Source organism: Cervus canadensis, chromosome 4, assembly GCF_019320065.1.
Source record: "Cervus canadensis isolate Bull #8, Minnesota chromosome 4, ASM1932006v1, whole genome shotgun sequence".
Classification (NCBI taxonomy): Eukaryota; Metazoa; Chordata; class Mammalia; order Artiodactyla; family Cervidae; genus Cervus; species Cervus canadensis.
Genome location: NC_057389.1, coordinates 69381085 through 69402242, shown reverse-complemented (window position 1 = coordinate 69402242; position 21158 = coordinate 69381085). Strand labels below are relative to the sequence as shown.

Here is a 21158-nt window from a genome sequence, read left to right as displayed (position 1 = left end):
TCGCGGGGTCGTTATTTGGGTTTCCCCACTTCGCGGTGTCTTTGGTGATTGGACGCGGTAGGCCAGTGCTGCGGGGCCCCGGGTACTGGGTGCAGGCCTCGAGGTGCCAGGCTCCCGAGGGCAGAGCGTCCCAGACCAGGAATTAGGCGAGCAGTCTTGGCGGGGCCAGCCCGGCGGTCCGCCCTCCCAGCGCTGTTCCGCCGGGGTCCCGATGCCCGGCCCTCAGGGGTGAGGCGCGCGCTCCCCGGGGAGCAGGGCTGCGGAGCAGGCGGCCTGCGCGGGGCGGAGGTGGCACGAGAGGGCCATCTGCCTGGGTGCAGAGAACTGCAGCGTCCGCGGTGCGAGGCTCGGCCCCTCCGGGCCCCGAGCCCGCGTCCACTGCCCCGCGCGCACACACCTACTGACGCCCGCCCGCGCCCCCGGCCCGAGTCCCAGTGCCAGGCCTAGACCCGGACTAGGCGCGGGAGGCGGTGCAGGGATTAGTGGACCCCTCCCCCAGCGCTCCCCTCGCCCCGCCCGGGGCTGCGAGACCCCTGGGCCCGGGGGTGACGAGGGAGCTTCGTCCCGGCGGTGCCCGGGCTGGGGACTCGGCCTCACTGGGCGGGGGCTGCACCGCGGCAGGCCGAGGTGCGGGCGCGCTGTCAGATTGCTGCCCGGCTCGGGTGCGGGGGGTGGGCTCAGCGCGGGGGTCGCTTGGCCTCATCCCCCCACGGAGGCCAAGGCTGGGCGGGCAGTGCCCGGGCGGGTAACCCGACCCGACCCGGCTCCCGGGAGCCGCTCACCCCGCACGGCCGGGCAGGGGGAGGAAGAGGAATGGAGGGAGGGGGAAGGGAAGGGATGGTGGGTGAGGGGCTGTGGGGACCGCAGGGCTGAGTCCCCGGCCTGTCTGCGCTGCTCTAGGGCGGCTGCCTTTGGTGCCCGGGACGAGCCAGCCCCCTGCCTCGCGGGCGTCGGGCCTGCGGCAGGAGGGAGCCCTGGGGCTGCACAGGCTTGGCTCGGGGAGGCAGACCCGAGCTGCTGCCTCCATTTTGTTTCCTGCTCTGCTTGGTCTGTGGTGGTGGTGATGTGGGCTTGGGGTGCGGCCCGGCAGGGGGTTCACCTGCGGCCGCGCCTGCTCGGGGTTTGAGGCCTCGAAGACCCCAGCCCAAGCCCCCAGGTGAGCCCCGCGGTAGGAGGGGGGTTGCCTTGGTCTCGAGCCCGAGCCGAGCGGGCTGAAGGCAGGTGCCCAGTGGATGGGGAACCCGGGCTGTAACCTAAGATGGAGGCCGGGACTGACGCGGGCCCGAGCGGGGCTGGCGGGGCGGTCGGACAGGCCTCAGCCCAGCCAGGTGCCGCCGGGGCTGGGGCTCCAGACCGGTAGGGTGCTGGAAACGTGTGCAGCCCGGGGCCGGCGCAGCTCCCCGAGGTAGGTGAGGGGATCGGAGTGCCACCCACGACGCCCGCAGGCCCCGACACTCCGGGGAGGCGCGCGAGGCCCCTGGGGAGCCCGCCTCAGGCCCCGCCCGGGCAGTCGGGCCGGCCCGTAGGCCCGGGCCGCGAGCGGGCGCGCAGGGGGAGGGGAGGGGGCGGCAGCGGCGGCTCCGCTGATTGGGTGGCGCGCTCGCGAGCCCGACTTCACCCGCCCTGAACCCCGAAGAGTGAGGCAAAGGAGCGCGCGCCTTGGGGGAAGGGGTGCGCGCGCACTCGGGGCCCCAGCCGCACGCGGGCCGGCGCGAGGCGCTCGGTCGCACGCGCCACCGCGGGGGCGCGCGCGGTGGGGGTGTGAGGAGGAGGAGGCGGCGGCGGAATAGGCCGGGGCAGGTCGCGCTTGCTACCTTCTCTCCTGAAGAGAGACGCGGGGGGAGGGGGGTGCGGCGAGCGGCTCCACGCTCTCCCCACCGCTCCGCTCGCGCCCCAGTGTAATGAGGGTCACCCCCTCCCCCCAGCCGGCCCGGGAGGGGGCGCGGGGCACGGTAACTAGTGCGCTGGGGTAGGCGGCGGGCTGGCGCGAGCGGATGGGGGAGGCGGCCGGGCGGGGAAGATGGTGGTGGCCGTGAGGTGAGGGGCGCGGGGGAGGGCCGGGCGCGGCGCAGGGTTGGTGGCCCGCGGCGTTGCAGCCGCAGGCCCCCTCCCCCTCCATCACTACCAGCCGGGCTCAGGCCTAGCCGGCCGGGCCTCCGCGAACTTCCTCCCCGCGCGGCCCGTGCCCCGCCGGCCTCCCGCGCGCACCTCGGCCTCCGCCTCCCTTCAGGTAGCCGGCTGGGGGGCACGGGGCCGGCTTCCCTCCTGCAGCAAACTTTGCTTGGTGCTGAATATTGATGAGTGCGATCGGCTCGGCCAGGAGGTGCTACCGGCGCTGCGGGAAGGAACGCGGCCCGGGCAGGCGGCGGCGGCGTCGGCAGCAGCCATGTTTGTCAAGCTGTAGCAGCTGCTGCTGCTGCCCTGACTCGGCTTCACCGACTGCCTCCGTTTCTCCCCCTGCCGCGTTCCGGCCTCCGGGCCTGCGGCTGTGGACCAAGCAGGCCTACAATCAGAAAGGAGAGCTTCGGGGTGCACCCGCTTCGCCGACTTACTTGCGGCCTGAGCACGGCCACTGCAAAGGCTCGGGCGCCAATTGGGGCGCAGGGTGCAGCGCTATTGTGACCGCTGCGCCCGAGCGAGCCAGGAAGGATGGGGGGGGGTAACCTTTTTGTGCAGCGTCCTGGAGCCCCCCTCGAACCCTACAGCCCCCTGCTTTTGGGAGATCCGGCCTCTGGACTCCTAGCGGGGGAGGGGAAAGACAATCCTGTTTGAGATTTGGAAATTTCTACTGCCAACGGGATTTTAATTTTAGATCAGCCCAACTGTCCACCAGTCTGCAGGAAAAAGGGACGGGCTGTTTCCATGTGGCAAGATCTACCCGTCTCCGGGAAGATGGAGTTCGCGGAGGCTTACCGAGGCCGTTTTTCCATCGTCAGCTGGGGAACTTTTTCCACCCATGGAAGTGCAGCAGAAAAGCATCGAGGCCACTAGGCCTTGAGAAGTGGCTGCCATTTTGAAGTTAAGAGTCAAATGGCCCATTAACTCAGATTAATTGCCGTGTTTTTGGATTCCAGGTTGATGCTGGCCCAGGATGGATCAGACCTGTGAACTACCTAGAAGAAATTGTCTGCTGCCCTTTTCCAATCCAGTGAATTTAGATGCCCCTGAAGACAAGGACAGCCCTTTCGGTAATGGTCAATCCAATTTTTCTGAGCCACTTAATGGGTGTACTATGCAGTTATCGACTGCCAGTGGAACATCCCAAAATGCTTATGGACAAGATTCTCCATCTTGTTACATTCCACTGCGGAAACTACAGGATTTGGCCTCCATGATCAATGTAGAGTATTTAAATGGGTCTGCTGATGGATCAGAATCCTTTCAAGACCCTGAAAAAAGTGATTCAAGAGCTCAGTCGCCAGTTTGCACTTCCTTGAATCCTGGTGGTCCAACAGCACTTGCTATGAAACAGGAACCCTCTTGTAATAACTCCCCTGAACTCCAGGTAAAAGTAACAAAGACTGTCAAGAATGGCTTTCTGCACTTTGAGAATTTTACTTGTGTGGACGATGCAGATGTAGATTCTGAAATGGACCCAGAACAGCCAGTCACAGAGGATGAGAGTATAGAGGAGATCTTTGAGGAAACTCAGACCAATGCCACCTGCAATTATGAGCCTAAATCAGAGAATGGTGTAGACGTGGCCATGGGAAATGAACAAGACAGCACACCAGACAGTAGACATGGTGCAGTCAAATCGCCATTCTTGCCATTAGCTCCTCAAACTGAAACACAGAAAAATAAACAAAGAAATGAAGTGGACGGCAGCAATGAAAAAGCAGCCCTTCTCCCAGCCCCCCTTTCACTAGGAGATACAAACAGTACTATAGAAGAGCAATTAAACTCAATAAATTTATCTTTTCAGGATGATCCAGACTCCAGTACCAGTACATTAGGAAACATGCTAGAATTACCTGGAACTTCATCATCATCTACTTCACAGGAATTGCCATTTGTAAGCAGTTTTTGGTACAACTTAAATATATACATTAATGTATATATACAGGCAACTTAAAGGGAAACTATAAAAACCTGTTATAACTAATTGGTTTTTGGTTGTTTATCAGTTCACATATGAAAGCTTATTGCTAATGATAAGCTCTTTGGGAAAATTTTACTTTGATTTTTTCTGTATTATATGAGTTTGATTCTTTTCTGATTTTCCAAGTTAACTCTCCATTGAGGACTGGTTAAGAGTTAAGCTTTTAAGGGCATTTGATTGAGTTCAGAATTAAGTTTTCAAGATACAGGTATACATTTGTTTAGCTTTTTTTTTTTTTTTAAAAGTGGCCTTGGCTTTGGCTTGCTGGTGTCCTGAGTACAAGAATCAGTGAATTACCCGGAGTCCTATTTTTGTATAAGGCATGGCTTATAAATTTTAGTTGATAGGATGACTTGCAGGTTGAAGTACATTTTGGGTTCACATTCAGGGTAGCTAAGATGAAAAGACCTTTTTGGACATCAGTCAAAATTTAAATTAGGCTATTTTTTCTGAGGTACGTGTTGTACAGCATCCTATGGTAACGACCACCATCAGAGTAGGCTCTTGAACCTTTTCTACTTTTAAATTTTGAAGTGTATGTATGTGTGTGGTATGGGTGTATGTATATAGAAATGGGGAAAAAATGTACTTTGAGTTACTCAGTAGTGCTACCTACTATGTTAGATTGTGGTAAGTGATACTTGCTTTTTAAAAATCTGGTCTTCACCCAGAATTTTTGACTGTCCCTAGTTAGCTAAATGACCAGTTGACTTCACTTACCCTGTTTCATCACTTTTAAAATCTGAACCAGCTTGATTGTTAAAAGATTCCTTTCAACTTTAAATATTTGATTCTGATTTTGTTTCTGCCTAAACACATTGTCATGGTCATCTGTTATGTCACCAAAGGGGATCCCATTCCCTCTCCAAGATGCCTCTGAAATACTCTGTAAAGATTTAGATAGAAAAAACTTTATGGTGTGTAGTGATGGTTTTGAGTGCATTAAACGTTCATTTTACTATATAGCCCTGCTGTTCTTTAAAATTAAGAGTGAGAATGTGGGTGTGTCGCTTTTGTTTCTGTTGATTCATATTTTAAATATGCTTTAGTACTACTTGATTTCTTAGTTTGGCAGTTGCAGATTTTAAAAACTTGTTTCAGTGGTTATCTTGAGTCTGTTTTGTCCTAGATATTTTTTAGGGTGGATAGGCTGTGTTGGCAGCCTATCAGCAGCTCAGACAAATCCTTCTTGTTTCATTGAAATGTATTTTACATGTGTATAGTTTTGTCTTTACATAAAAACTTAGATCAGAAGGTGGAGATACATGTTTCTCTAGAAGTGTAAGTGTAAATCTATGTGGTTCTTATCAAAGAGATGTCATCATTGGTTCTAAAATACTAGACCCTTTAGAAAAAAATGTCATGCATCTAAAATGAGAGTTAACAAACTTCTATAAGTGTAGAAAAGTTTTTTTCATCCAGAAAATAAAATTACTCACAGACTGTGGACTTGAAGAAACCAGTATCTATTCTTTTTTTTGACCGTCCTGCATGTGGCTTGTTGGATCTTAGTTCCCCTGACCAGGGACTGAACAGTAGTTCAGTCTTAGTTCCAGGCCACGGCAGTGAAAGTCCTAACCACTGAATGCCAGGAAATTCGAATCTTTATTCTTGTAAGTCTTTCTTACAGATTATGGATAAATCTGAATTGCTTCATCCAAAATCTGTTGCTTTCATTTTCGCCTTTGATATTTTCTGAGAATTTAAAGTGAAGTCATTCTCAAAATGCAAATTTAGTTTAAGCTTGAGAAAGGTGTAATTAAAAGAAATTCCATGTGGCTACACACTTGATGTATTCAGACTATTCACAGTAACTGGTTGATGCAGCAGGTATGGAGAGCACTTACTCTGTATTAGAGCCTGTGCTTAGGGCTAGAAATTTTAGAAAATCTTTTGCACATGCTATTGTCTTTTTCTGTATGTGATATTGTGATAGAATAAGATTCTCCTGGCGAGAGTAACGAGTACTTATTAGGATTTTAGACGAGTACTTATTAGGATTTTAGAACGAGTAATTATTAGGATATTAAACCCTCTGTCTGGAACTAGAGAATGACAACATAATGCAACATTGTATTGCCAGTTGTTTTTGTACAACTAGCTGTCAGCAGACTGTTTGTCTCCTGTCATAAAGGAGCAACTGCTTCAGTTTACCTTCATGCTATTCAGTTACGTTTTCTGCATACATTGATGTGAAATGGTTGTCATTGTAGTTAATAATCCTGACCTGGTGTTTTTCTATTTAATTGGGATGATACTGTCTAATTTCTGCCAATGTACATATATAGTATACAGTGCTTTGTATATTGTAGGTGCTTGGAAAAAAATCTTCAAGGAAGGTTGGTTCCCAGAGCTCCAGGTTATAACAGGCAATAACTTAGTTTTAAGTGCTTTGGTCTGTATTGTCTCATTGGGTCTTCATAGCCTTGTAGTAAAAAACAAATGTCATGGAAGGTCTAGGTCCGCCTTAAAGGTACTTGAGATTATTGGGGATAAGACTGAAAACTATTGAAACCATAGAATTATTTGAGTACTCTTGGTTTTCTTTAGGGACTTTTGAAGGGACTTTTGAAGGTCCCTAAAACTCTTGCCTGGGCCTGAAGTAACTCATGGTTTTCTTAGTAGGCTGATTGCAGCAATTGTTTGATATTCTTCCTCATTTAGGTACTTTATGGAGGTAAAATTTAGTTAATTTATACTGTGGCAGTATTCATGAATTTTGGGAATTCTCAAAGTTCTTAGGATGTAGGCAGCCTCCAGAGTAGTCTAAAGTATATGTTATGTTAGTGATTCTCTCTATCTGAAGAAGACCACTAAAAATGAACACAATTAAAATTGAGGACTAAAATTTCACAAGTAAATAGGGAGGAAAAGTTTTATTTAGATTTTATATTGAAATGTAAAATTGAGAATTAAAAAAGTCAGTTTTAAACCTTTATCAAAATTTTGATTATGATGGCAACTATTTTTTTTATAATAAGGCAAGAATCAAATAGATTTTTGCTTTTGGCTATGATGGGTCTCCATTGCTGCACATGGGCGTTCTGTAGTTAGCGGCGAGCACAGGCTGCTTATTATTGCGGTGCTCAGGCTTCTCGTGGCAGTGGCTTCTCTTGTGGAGCATGGGCTCTGGGCGCCCGGGCTTCAGTAGTTGCAGACCTCGGGCTCTAGAGTGCTGGCTCGGTAGTCGTGGTGCAGGGGCTTAGTTGCTCAGTGAGGCGTGGAATCCTCCTGGACCAGGGATCGAACCAGTGTCCCCTGAATTGCAAGGCAGATTCTTAACCACTGGACTACCGGAGAAGCCCTCAAGTAGGTTTTTAAAAATTTTGTCTAGCAAAATTTTACAATAGGTAGATGGATACTTTGTTTTACTTCCATTTTCTTACCATGATCATAAGGATACATTTTTATAAAATATTTAGGGACATAGTCTTAACTAAGGTATTCTTTCAAAAAAATATCCACTATGCAGTTTCAGGTGTATACCAAAGAAGAGAAAATGGTTGAATTTCCATGTACTCCTCACCAAGCTTTAAGAATTACTGATATTTTTCCAATTTTGTTTTATCCTCCGTCCACTATGTCATTTCACTAACTTTTCTTAATCCTTTGATGTTCACCATCTCTCTCTTTGAAGCTCTTGTCCTGTTCGCCTTGTCAGTTGTCACTTGTTTATTGGTTGACCTAGATCACCTTTTTCTTGCCTGTAATTAGAGTAGTTCTTTATTATTTACATTAACTTTAAGAAACACAGCATCTTTGTGCCAGATTTGTTTGCAGTTTTACCTTGTAATTGATTTGCCCTAGCTTGTGCTTCATTAGGTAGAGACAGACACTATATTGTATGTGGGATGGATGTTTAAATAGAGACTTTTTTGGGAGCCATTTCAGAATAGATATCTCAGTGTTGTGACAGTATCCCCATGTACAGTGTTGGAGATGCAGAAAATATGAACCACCTTCTGTACCAATATGTCCAACGCTTGTCGTGTTGGTGCCTGAGACAGAAATGGGGTTCTCTCTTCCCTTCTCATCATCTCAGCAATTCTCTGCTTCTTCCTTTCCTGTCTCCACACTTCTCAGCTTCTGTTCTTTCTCTGACTCTGTTCTGCTGGAGGTCCTGGTTTTCTTCATTACTTTCTCCTTTCTGCTGGGATCTTTATTCTCAACCTTCGCTACATCACTTTTTCTGCCTAAAAACAGAATGATATCTTTCTATTCTAAAGAATCTTCCTCTATCCTCTAACCCCTGTGATTAGTTTGCTGGGGAATCTTGAGAGTTGTCTACTTTGTTTACCCCTCCTTAAAGCCCTGTGGATTGGCTTCTCTACTCTGTTGGAACTGTTCTTTTCAAAGTTACAACTGACACCTCCAGACTTATTCTACTGGATGTGCAGTGTTTTGACCACTACTCCTTTAAATAGTCCTTTTTGGACTGCTTGTTCTCTTTTCTTCCTCTTTTCTGTCGTTCTCTACAGTCTTATCTGCTTTTATTAATTCACTTCTCTGCTGTTTGAAAACTTGATCTGACTTCTGATCTTCAGACCAAGAAACAAATTTCCAACTGAGTTTCTCTTCCACCTGTAGCATACTTACCTACTTTTGACTGTCTACTTTTTGCCTACTTTTTGCCAAACATGCTTTTCCTTCTGTCTTTTAAAAAAATATTTATTTATTTGTTTGCCCATGCCAGATCTTAGTTGTAACATGAGGCATATTTGATCTTCGTTGCTGCATTCATGATCTTTTAATTGCAGCCTGTGGGGGTCTTTTAGTTGTAGCATGCAAACTCTTGCTGGATGTGGGATCTAGTTCCCTGACCAGGGATCAAACCCAGGCCTCTTGCGTTGGAATTGGGGAGTCTTAGCCACTGGACTGCTAGGGAAATCCCCTCCTGTCTTAATGATGGCATCATCCTCCAGTTCTTTTCAAGGTTGGAAACCTTGGAATCACTTGTTTATATGATCAAAATGCACTTGAGTGCCTTCTCAATGCCAGGCACTGCTTGTATTAAAAGGAAAGATACAGTCTGCTTTTAAGGAACTTTACCATGCAAGGAAGACTAGTGTAAACAATGACAGTACAGAATACCAATGGCCTGGTAGAAGTTATAGAGCAGTACTGTGGGAGTTTGGAAAAAGTCATGCCTGGAGCAATGTGGAAGAATTTCATAGAAGGTTATATCTATTTAAGCAGAGACATGCCAGTAAGTAAGGAGGAATAACATATGAAAGTGGCAAGAAATTCTTTGATAGGAATCTGAGAGGAGCATGATTGTCAGGAGGTAAGTATAAATTATAGGCCTTGTATTCCATGTTATAGGGTTGAATTTTTATGCTGTTTCCATTCTATTATGTTATCTTTATTACTGGTCTTCATATTGTTTTTCTTTCCAGTCTGTCTGGAGAGACAGACAGAATTACCTTTGACTTTCTTTTTTTTTTTTTACCTTTGACTTTCAAAATGAGAAATACGAGGTGAGGTCTCTGCTGGGGCTTCCCTGGTAGCTCAGATGGTAAACAATCTGCCTGCAATATGGGAGACCTGGGTTCGATCCCTGGGTTGGAAAGATCTCCTGGAGGAGGGCATGGCAATCCAGTCCAGTATTCTAGACTGGAACCCCATGGACAGAGGAGCCTAGTGAGCTACAGTCTGTGGGGTCACAAAGTGTCAGGACTGAGTGACTGTAAGCACACAAACAAAACACAGGTCTCTGATGAAAGCTTTACCTTCAGTGCTTAACTCTTCTCCCCATTTGCCTAACAAATAACGCCCAAATTGGGCTTCCCTGGTGGCTCAGAGGTTAAAGCGTCTGCCTGCAATACGGAAGACCCAGGTTCGATCCCTGGGTCGGGAAGATCCCCTGGAGTAGGAAATGGCAACCTACTCCAGTATTCTTGCCTGGAGAATCCCATGGACGGAGGAGCCTGGTGGGCTACAGTCCACGGGGTTGCAAAGAGTCGGACACAACTGAGCGACTTCACTCACTCACTTCACTGTCTTTGATGAGACCTCATCTTGGCTTTCCCAAATCTCGTATGCTAAACCCAAGATATCCTGGCTGGCCTGAGTTCAGCCAACCTGGACTATTAGTGGTGCCTTACTTCACAGTCCCTTGGCTTATGCCTTTCTCTTTCTGGTCTAATTTCAGCATTTAGTATCTTAACAGTGTGTAGCGTGATGCTTTCTTTGTAGCAGGCCCTCAATGTACTTATGGAGTAGAAGAATGAATGGTACTATTACAGAGATACAAGTTGGGAAGGGGAGTAAATTTTAGGTAGGAACGTGATCAAAGGGTGAGCTGTTATCCTTAATGTACCAAATTTCAAAACTTCAGAGACTTTTTTTGACTTCATTCCCTCATGCCTTCAGTTTCTAAGGGCTTTGAATTTGTGCTCCTTAAATCTCAAGCTTTCATTTTCCTCTCTATTCTCATGTTTAAGCTCTTACTTAAGGATATTAAGTCATATAATAGTTTTGTAGGACAGATTCCTTGAGATGCTACCTGTTTAGTAGAAGTCCCTAATCTCTTTGAGCCCATTCCTCATTTCTAAATGGGACAAATACTGTGCAGCCTTGCACATTTGAGAGAATGCAGCAAGATAATTTATCTGAAGCAGCTAGCACAGTGCTATTTTTGAAGTAGGTGCTCGGTAAGTGATGCATGTTATTCTATGCCAAGAGCCAAATGCACATTTGGAAGAATTGTGAATTTTGAACTATAAACATATCGTTATAGTTTTGCTTTTTTATGTTTATCCAAACTCTTCTTGCTTAATTGGTAAGATAAGAGCATTGGACTATTTGACAGTTTCAGTTTTTGTTTAATATCAGGAGAATTGGATCCATTTTTTGATTGGTAATCAGGAGAATTTAATTTGGGCCATAAATACAGTATCTTTGTGTACTCCAGCTGTGAAGTGGTATAATTTGTTACATTGTTGCTCTTTGCTGGGTGTTCTTTGTCATGGATATAAATGTTTCATTTCCACCCCCTGGTTTGCAGGAGAGCCCACCTCTTTTCTGGTGGTGGACTTGATTTTCATTGAATGATCATTTCTGAAGCTTTTTAAAAATGATCTCAAATGAGGAAATTGCTAGGAATCTTTTTAGTTAGAAAAGTAACATAAATTCATGGTAAAAGTGAAAAATGGAATATTAATAAAAAAAGATCTTTATTTCTGTCACCTTCATATGCTCCCTCTTTTTTTCTTTTTTTGGGTCAAACTGCGACTTGTGGGATATTATTTCCCTAACCAGGGATTGAACCTGGACCCTCTGCCGTGAAAACAGAGTCCTAACCATTGAACTGCCAGGGAATTCCCAATGCTCCCTCATTTTCACTCTTAATATTTTATTAGAATTTATTAGAATTTTCTTGTGTTTCTAGACCTTTTTTTTTTTTAAATCTTTTGGTTGCACAAGTGGCCTCATATACATATTATTGAATACTTTGGTTAATATATTAAGGACATGCATTCAAATGAACATGTAGGTAGATTTTTTTTTTATTATTGAAACTTTTATTGAAATTAGTATAAGTTCACATGCAGTTGGTTGTAAGAAATAGTACAGAGATCTCATGTGTGTTTTGCTTGATTTTGCAAGTGGTATGTTTTGTGAAAGCATCTAATACCACAATCAGATTATTGACATTGGTATAATCCACCAAACCTACTCAGATGACCCAGTTTTTGTTTTTCATATTCTTTTTTAAAGAAAATACTTTATTTCTATAAGGACATACTCCAGATATCCCTGGTTTTACTTGTATTTGTGTGTGTGCTGTGTTAAGTTCTTTGCATTTTTGTCACCCGTATGGATTTGTACACTCAGTACCACAGTTAAGGTGTTTAACAGTTTCAGTGCCGCAAGGGTCTTTCCTGTGGCCCTTTTGTATCACATCCATCTTCTTCCTGGCAATTCCTCCTCCACCTTTGGACAACTACTAATCTGTTCTTTGTTTCTAAAATTTTGTCATTTAAAAAGTGCCCGTAAATGGAATCATGCAGTATATATATGTGTGTGTATAGCCTTGTATTGGATGTTTTCACTTATAATTAACTGGAGAGTCATCCAAGTTACTGAGTATATTGATATTTTATTTCTTTTTGTTACTGAGTAGCATTCTATCTCACACACACACACACACACCAGTTTGTTTAACCATTCCCCTGTTGAAGGACATCTGGGTTTATTCTAGCTTTAGGCTATTGGAAGTAAAAGTGCTGTGACCATTCATATATAGCTTTTGTGTGAACATAGGTTTTCATTTTTCTGGGAATAATGCCCAAGAGTACAATTGCTGAATCATATGTTGTTGGCATGTTTGCTTTTATAAGAAACTGCCAAGCTGATTTCTAGAGTGACTATACTATTTTACATTCTCACCAGTAGTGTGTGAGTGATCCACTTTCTGTTCATCCTCACCATCATTGAGTATTGTCACTATTTTTGTTTTAATCATTTTGATAGTTATGTAATAATATCTCATTATGGTTTTAATTTGCATTTCCGTGATAGCTAATGGTGTTGAACATCTTTTTGTGTGCTTATTTGCCATTTGTATATCCTCTTTGGTGAAATATACTCATGTCTTTTGTTCATTTTCTAATTAATTTGTTTGATTTTAATTGTTGAGTTTTGAGAGTTCTTTATGTATTCTAGATGATCTACATTCTTTATTATGCCTGTATACAAATCCTAATTTTTAACTATTACATCTTTTAGATGACTTATTAAAGAAACTATATAATCATACAAACTTGTGGTTTCCCCTTAATAAATTGGAACAGATTTTAGTGTTACTGTTATTAGGTAAAATTACTTTATTAAGTCCTCTAAAATTCTTTTCACATGTCTAGTGAACTTACAGGAAATACCATAATACTATGTTAAAGATTGCTGGAAGGATAAAATCCATTTTGGAGGATGAACAATTATATTTACACATTAAATTAAAAATAATTACTGGTTATATGATATCCCCTCATATACCAAGAAGAATCTGAAGGTACTCTTTCTCTGTAAATTATGAGGGTATATTCCCTTTGTCATCGCTATAATTTCTCTTGACGCAGTAATTGGAGCTGTTGGGTATCCCTGACGATGGCGCAGTGTGTGTTGTGCAGGCTCTGTCTATACCCAGTAAAAACAATAGACATTAATGCCATGCTAACTGTTAATGAAATTTTATGTCCAAAGGCATCTCTTTTTAATGTTTTAGATGGTTCAATTGACAGTGTATTGACTCTTATTTTTCTAATTAACATACGAAGAAAAAGCATTTCCACCATGCCGTGATCTGTAAAGAATTTCAGAGCAGTGGTTGAGAGGTAATAAAGTGCTACATTTGAAATGCTTTTTTAATGTAGTAGAGCTTTGGGGCAGAAGTGTTACAGTGCTGGTAATTATACCACTGAAATTGGTTACTTGGTGGAGTAGATACTGGAGTTTAAGTAAAGTCTTGATAGGTACCTTAACAATTTCATAGTAATGCCTGTGGAATTGTTCCTAAGGATAAACTGGTGATAGTGGAATTATCAGGGCAGTGGGTTAATTTTCACTGTGTCTCAGGTGTGCCTACTTCTGTATGGTTTTCCAAAAGGATTGTATGATTTTACACAGTTCTAAATAGTGTATGAGTCCGACGTTTTCCTCCCTTTGATAACAAACCAACTTTGATGGCATTTTTTTTTTTAAGTTTTTTACATAATTAAATAGATGCATACTGCTACTGAAAGATTGATTTAATTAATACAATTTTATTGAAAATGATTTGTTTATGTTTGTATTTCTCCTGTGGCCTTTGCTGTCTGTATCCTTCGCTGACTTATCTGGATTGTAGTGTTTTGTAGCTATTATCCTTTTATTTTATGGATGTAAATATTTCCTCTCAATCTGTTTTTCATTTTAGTTAATAATTTTCTATAGTTGTAGAGCTGAAGTTTCATTTTTCAAATAGCCAAATCGGTGTTTTGGAGTAATTTCTTTTACTGATTTGAAGCTTATTGTGCTTCTATATATTCGATAAACAAACTTTACATGCTTGTAAAAATTTGAAGAAATCCTGTGTGCTACAGTCTTACTGATTTAATAGAGATTTTATTTTAATGTCCAGCACTATACAGATAATTTTTATTGTGTCTTTAGTATTCTTTTTGGAAACAAATTCTTTTAGCTGTGGGAGAAATGTTTCCTTTTGTATTAGGGAAGCAAATTATCCTCAAATTACCCACAAATTGAGTAGTCTAAAACAATAAACATTTCTGTCATACGAAGTTAGGAATAAGGGTGTGGCTTAGCTGGATGATTCTGCCTTTCTCTCATGAGATTACAAGCATGATGTCCTTCACTGCTGCAGTCATTTGAAGGCTATTGTAGGATCCTTGTCCAAGATGACGCACTCATATGGCTATTGGGGAAAAAAACCAACATATGGCTGTTGACTGTAGGAGACCTCACTTCCTTGCCTTGTGGGCCTCTCCATAGGGCTGCTCACAGTGAGTAGCAGGCTTTCCCCAGAGTGAGTGGTCCAAGAGAGGAGAAACCTAACAAGGAGATCCAAAGAGATCTACAGTGTGGGAGGGGAATACCTTGAAATGTGGATCACTGGGGGCCACTAGGGCAACTAGTTACCAGCCCACCTAGTAAGAAATAAACAGTTTTAATTAAAGGAGAAAGCTTAAGTATACATAGTAATACTTTTTATTAAAACTTTTAAGCTGAGCTAATGGACCTTGGATTGTTGAATTAGGTACATGATTGAAAAATATAATATAGAAAGATAACTAATGAAGTACACTGAAGTACTCTTCTACCTTGCCTGCTTAATTAATACTTTCAATTCCTGTGGGCCTTCCACCTTTTTGTATGACAAAGGTAGCAGATTGTGCACACTTAATCTTTCTTTTTCACTTAATTTGTTGTCTAAATCTTTACATTTTTGAACAATATTTTCTCATTCGTTTATATACTTGGATAGTATTTTATTGTATGAGTGTATGAACATTTTCATTCCACATATTCTTTTGCTGAAAGGGAACAACTGTGTACATAAGTCATTGTGAATGTATGCAAATAAATCTGTAGGGTAAATCTCCAGGACCAAATTCTGGGTCAAAGTTAAATGTTTATGATTTTGAAAATATTGCCAAATTGCCCACTAAAAGAGTATATGTATTTACACTCTCAGCCAGCAGTATATGAATTTGCCTGTTTCAATGGGGATTCTTTATTTCTTTTGTCATAGTATGAAATTTAGCATCCTAACTTTTTTTTTTTTGCCACACTGTGTAGCTTGCAGGATCTCAGTTCCCCAACCAGGAATCGAACCTGGGGCCACCGCAGTGAAAGCCTGGAATCTTAACCATTAGACTACCAGGGACCGCCCCATCCTAACCAGTTTGAGGTGTACAGTTCAATAGTATTACGTGTATTTACATTTTGTGCAGCCATTCTCCAGCACTCTTACCATCTTAGAAAACTCTCCTGTTACACAGCTGTGCCCTTTCCCTTCCTGCCAGCTCCTGTCAGCTACCATTCTGCTTTCTGTTTCTGAATTTGACTGCTCTCGAAACCTCTTGTAAATGGAATTATACAGTGTTTATCTTTTTGTGATTACCTTATTTCACTTAGTGTAATGTCCTCAAGAGTTTACCCATGTTGTAGACTGTTAGAATTTTCTTCCTTTTTAAAGATATTCTGCTGTATACCACATTTTTTTATCCATTTATCAGTCGGTGGCCATTGTGAATTGGCTTTTGGCTATTGTGAATAATGCCGATATGAACATACGTGTACAGATATGTCTTCTAGATTCAGTGGGGTTCTTTTTTTTTTTTTTTGGTCACACCATGCAGCTTGTGGGATCTTAATCCCCTGACCAGGAATTGAACCCACGAACTCAGCAATGAAAGCGCAGTCTTAACCACTGGACTACCAGGGAATTCCTTATGGGGATTCTCCCATCACGTACTAACCAGGCCCAGCCCTGCTTAGCTTCCGAGATCAGACGAGATCGGTCGCGTTCAGGGTGGTATGGCCGTAGACCTTATGGAGATTCTTTAAAGCTCTTTTTTTTTCCCCTTAATTTGGCTCCACTGAGTCTTAGTTGTGGCATTTGGGAATCTAGTTCCCTGAGCAAGGTTTGAGCCCTGGCCCCCTGCAGTGGGAGCACAGAGTAGAATCTTAGCCACTGGACCACCAGAAAAGTCCTCCTGTGGGGATTCTTAGGCTACTTCTTATACCCAAGGGAGAAGAAGGAATAATTAACGTTTATTTGATACCTAAATGACCTATAATTTGGATAGTCGTTTTTTTTTCCCCCCCCTCTTCCCTCTCTTCCTTTCCTAAGGTATGTTTTGTTGTTTAAAGCATGGACCTGTAAAAATCAAACATCCTTTGCATCATGTATAATTTTTTTCAACATTTCAATTCTGAGTATATGTCTTATAAATTGAAAAAGCAAAAAAGGGCATAGTAACTGCATTTTAAAAGATCAAGATAAAATTCACATATTGTAAAATTCACCTTTTTAAAGGATACAACTCAGTGTGGCTTTAGTGTATTTACAGAGCTGAGCAACCAAAACCACTGTCTAATTCTAGAACATTTTATCCCCCAAAATGAAACCCATAGCCAGCAGTCACTCTTCATTTTCCCCTCTCCTAGTCCCTGTCAACCACTGATTTACTTTGTCTCTATGACAAAGTATTTTATTTGTTCTGGATATGAATTTCATGTAAGTGGAATTATACAACCTTTTGTCTTTTGTGTCTGACTTCTTTCATTTAGCATGTTTTCACATTTATCTATATTGTAGTATTACTATAAGTACTTAATTCTATGTTATTGCCAAATAATATTGCATTATATTGATAATCATATTTTGTTTACCCATTCATCTTTTTATGGACATTTTGTTTGTTTTCACTTTTTTTGGCTGTTAGGCAGTAATGCTGGGTTCCCAGGTGGCACTAGTGATAAAGAACCCACGTTACATATACCTGCCAGGTATATGTAAGAGACACAGGTTCAATCCCTGGGTCAGGAAGATCCCCTAGAGGAAGGCAGAGCAACCCACTTGCTTGTTCTTGCTTGTAGAATCCCATGGGCAGAGGAGCCTGGCAGGCTGCAGTCCATAGGGTCCCAGAGTCAGACACAACTGAAGCAACTTAGCATGCATGCAGGCATGATGCTCTTGGAAACACTTGTGTATAGGTTTTTTTAATGGATATGTGTTTTCAGTTCTGTTGGGTATATTCCTATGAGTGGTGTCGCTGGGTCACGTGGTGACTGTTTATTATTTTGAGGAACTGACAGACTGCACCATTTTATCATCCTTTTAATGATGTATGAGAGTTGTAATTTCTTCATATCCTTGCCAACACTTGCTTCCCTTTTTTAAAATTTTAGCCACCCTGGTGAGTATTATGTGTTATCTTGTTGTGATTTTGATTTACATTTCCCTGATGACTGATGTTGAGACTCCTTTTATGTGCTTTTTGGCCATTTGTATAGCTACTTTGGCGAGTCTATGTTGTAAATTCTTTGTGTATTTTTTAAAAATAGGGATTTTTTAAATTGTTGAGTTTTAATTGCTTATATATTATGGATTGTTTCTTATCAGATATGATTTGCAAATATTTTCTCCCATTCTGTGGATTTTTTCATTTTCTTGATGGTATCCTTGAAGCACAAAGGTCTTTATTTTCTTAATTTGGCCATGCTGAGTAGCCACCGAGGGATTAAATCAGGGCCCTTGGCAGTGAAAGCTTGGAATCCTAACCTCTGGACTGCCAGGGAAATCCCAAAGGTTTTTAATCTTTTTAAAAAAAAATTTATGTTTGGCTGCACTCGGCCTTAGTTGTAGCACTTGGATCTTTAATCTTTGCTGTAGCAGGTGGGGCCTTTAGTTGAGGCATGTGGACTGTTAGTTGCTGCATGCAGGACCTGGTTCCTTGACTAGGGATCAAACCCAGGACCCCTGCAGTGGGAGACCACTGGACCAACAGGGAAGTCCACGCCACACAGGCACACACCCCTGTGTATATAAATATGTAATTAGCTTATTTATGTGGCTGTGCCTAGTCTTGGTTGCTAGTGGATCTTCGTTCCATCACGCAGGATCTTTCGTTGAGTGTATGGACCCAGAGCACACAGGCTCGGTAGTTGTGCACAGTTCGTTTCCCAACCAGGGATGGAACCTGTCTCCCTGCTTTGGCAGTTGGATTCTGTACCGCTGGACCACCAGGGAAGCCCTCCTGGCTGCCTTCCCCCGCCCCCCGCCTTTGTTTTGTTTTTCATATTGGCTGCGTTGAGTCTTCATTGCAGCACATGGGTAACTTAGAGTTGTGGTGCTTGGACTTCTCATTGTGGAGCACGGCTGCTAGAGCTTGCAGGGGCAGTAGTAGGATCGCACAGGCTTCTTGAGTTTCGCTTAGTTGCCCTGCTGCATGTGGGATCTTAGTGTCTTAGTTCCCTGAAAAGGGATCAAACCTTTGCCCCTTACATTGGAAGGCAGATTCTTAACCACTGGACCACCAGGGGAGTCCTTCCCTTCCTTCTTTAGTACAGTATATTACATTAATTGATTTTTCTGTATGTTGAAGCAGCCTTGTGTTCCTAGGATAAATTTCACCTGTTCATAATATATAATATTTTTTATTTGTTGCTGTATTTGGGTTGCTAGGATTTTTGCATCTTTATGCATAAGGGATGCTAATCTGTAGTTTTCTTGCAATGTCTTTCTGATTTTGGTATCAGGGTAATACTATTCTAATAGAATGAATTTCATTTTTTAACATGATTATTTTTAATAGTAAGAGTTACGTTCTAAGTTTTCAGTTAAGAGTAATTTTACCAGATACATTTTATTATAACTTTGCATTTTGAAAATTGCTGACATTGAGGCAGTACATTCTTCATTCATTACTCAATAATTTTTTATGTACCAGGAATGCGTAAAATGGGAATATGGTGGAAGCTGAGGCGGGGCAACTGTGCTAGGCTGAGGGGAGTGTGATTTAGAATTCCAAGGTTTGAAATAGCTGCTGCTTTGAGAGGATAAGAAGTTGAATATGGTGTGATTAGTTTGGGAAGGTGGGGTAGGAAGGGATGATATTGAAGGGAGAAGTTAGGGTCTAGGTCTTTCCCTAAATTCTCCCATTTTTTTTTTTTTGTTGTTGTGTAAGTGACTGAAGTGATTTTTTGTGTATTTGTGGCTGTGTCGGCTCTCCTATGCAGCACGTGGGCTTCTCTCTAATTGGGTTGTACGGGTTTAGTTGCCTCGCAGCATGTGGATCTTAGTTCCCTGACCAGAGTTTGAACTCATGTCCCCTGCATTGGAAGGCAAGATTCTTAACCACTGGACTACCAGGGAAATCCCTGATTGAAGTGATTTTTTTTTTTCTATTTGTATTTTACATTTGTATTTATCGTTAACCTGTTTCTGTTTTTTACATTTTGATTGCTGCTCGCTAGGAAAAAGCATAGATTAAATCCCATTAAAAGAAGTCATAAGAATCTTACCTTATATTAGAAAGGCAGTTTATGATTGTAGAAAAACTAGGGGAGGAAGCAGTCCCTTAGAGTTATTTGGAAGGCTGTGTCTTGGGCTTAAGTGCTCAGTTATGTCAACCAAATAAAACATAACTCTCAAAAAAACAATTGTGGGCTTTGGAGTTGGACATGTCTCCATTTGAGACCAAGACTTGATTCCTTTGTTTTCCTTGGACAAGTGACTTTTCACCCTTAGTTTCTTTTTTTCTTTTTTTTTTTCACCCTTAGTTTCTTAATCTATAAGCTGTTTTGAAAATTAACTCATAGAACATGGTGAGTATTTGCTGCTATTTTTAATTACCATAGTTAACAAATATTGCCCTATGGTAGGCAGCTAGGCTCTGTACTAAACACTTAACAAGTATTAGTTCATTTAAACCTCAGAACAAGCCCACATAAGTTGCTGGGCACAAACGTTACTTCAGGTTCACACATTAAGAAATGGAACCCAGGTTATGGTGTTGGTGTTTCAGCTAAAGCCATCTGGCTTCAGAGCATTTTCTCTGCTCTACTGCAAGGGCGCTGTTCAGTACATTATGTATTTTTAGTGGACTCTTGTCTTGTTGGGAGTGGGAGATTAAAATGAGAGGTAGAAATTTGACAATTGGTTTACATGTCAGTTTGGCCTGAAATTTGGCTTCCGTGGTGGTTCAGAGGGTAAAGCGTCTGCCTGCAATGCGGGAGACCTGGGTTTGATCCCTGGGTTGGGAAGATCCCCTGAAGAAGGAAATGGCTACCCACTCCAGTATTCTTGCCTGGAGAACCCCATGGACAGAGGAGCCTGGTAGTAGGCTACAGTCCATGGGGTCGCAAAGAGCGATTTCACTTTCACTTTCACTTGGCCTGAAAACATGAATAGAAGGGTATATGTCATTAGCAAATCTGTCCTGTCCTGTACTTCAAAGTCAAATGTAACTTCTGTCCAGTATGAGGATTTATTTCTGTCTGAATTATGAGTTATCTCTGTGAATAAATAACTGCAGTGTAAGTGTAGCTATGTTGTAATAAAATGTTCTTTCAGTTTATCACAACCAGATGTGAATGTTCCATTTAAAAAATAGTTACCTTAGGAAGCTAGGACTTTTTTAAGAATTGAAATAAAATTTAAATTAGTTTAAATTTACCATTTAAACCACTTTAAACTGTCAGTGGCATTTTTTATATTTACAATGTTATATAACCATTACTGCTAATTCCAGACCATTCTTATCACTCCAGAAGTACTTAATCATTAGAACAATCACTCCTCTTTTCTTCAGTCCTTGGCAACTACTGATGTTTTTCTTTATGAATATGCCTGTTCTAGGCATTTTGTGTAAATGGAATCAAAGTATGTGGCATTTTGTGTCTGGTTCCTTTTACTTAACCATCATGCTTTCAAGGTATATCAGTATTGTAACATGTGTCAACACTTTGTTCCCTTTTATGGCTGAATAACATTCCATGGTTTGAATATACCACATTTTGTTTATCATTCATCAGTTGATGGGCATTT

The 21158-nt window shown here is 42.6% G+C and overlaps 1 protein-coding gene across 7 annotated transcripts in view; it reads left to right on the top strand.

Annotated features, from left to right (window-relative positions):
- The first annotated feature begins 1020 nt into the window (after window positions 1–1020).
- The window catches only part of NSD1 (nuclear receptor binding SET domain protein 1), a 145170-nt gene continuing 125032 nt past the window's right edge, over window positions 1021–21158 (top strand). Inside the window, exons 1-3 of one of the 7 annotated variants that reach the window (XM_043465794.1) lie at window positions 1021–1156; window positions 3075–3188; window positions 3926–4015. In XM_043465794.1, the coding sequence (XP_043321729.1) occupies window positions 3159–3188; window positions 3926–4015 (120 nt within the window). In that variant the 5' untranslated portion in view covers window positions 1021–1156; window positions 3075–3158. Of the gene's footprint in view, window positions 1157–1695; window positions 1953–2056; window positions 2231–3074; window positions 4016–21158 lie in introns of those variants that run through there. The other 6 variants (XM_043465793.1, XM_043465791.1, XM_043465789.1 and 3 more) reach the window with 6 other exon arrangements.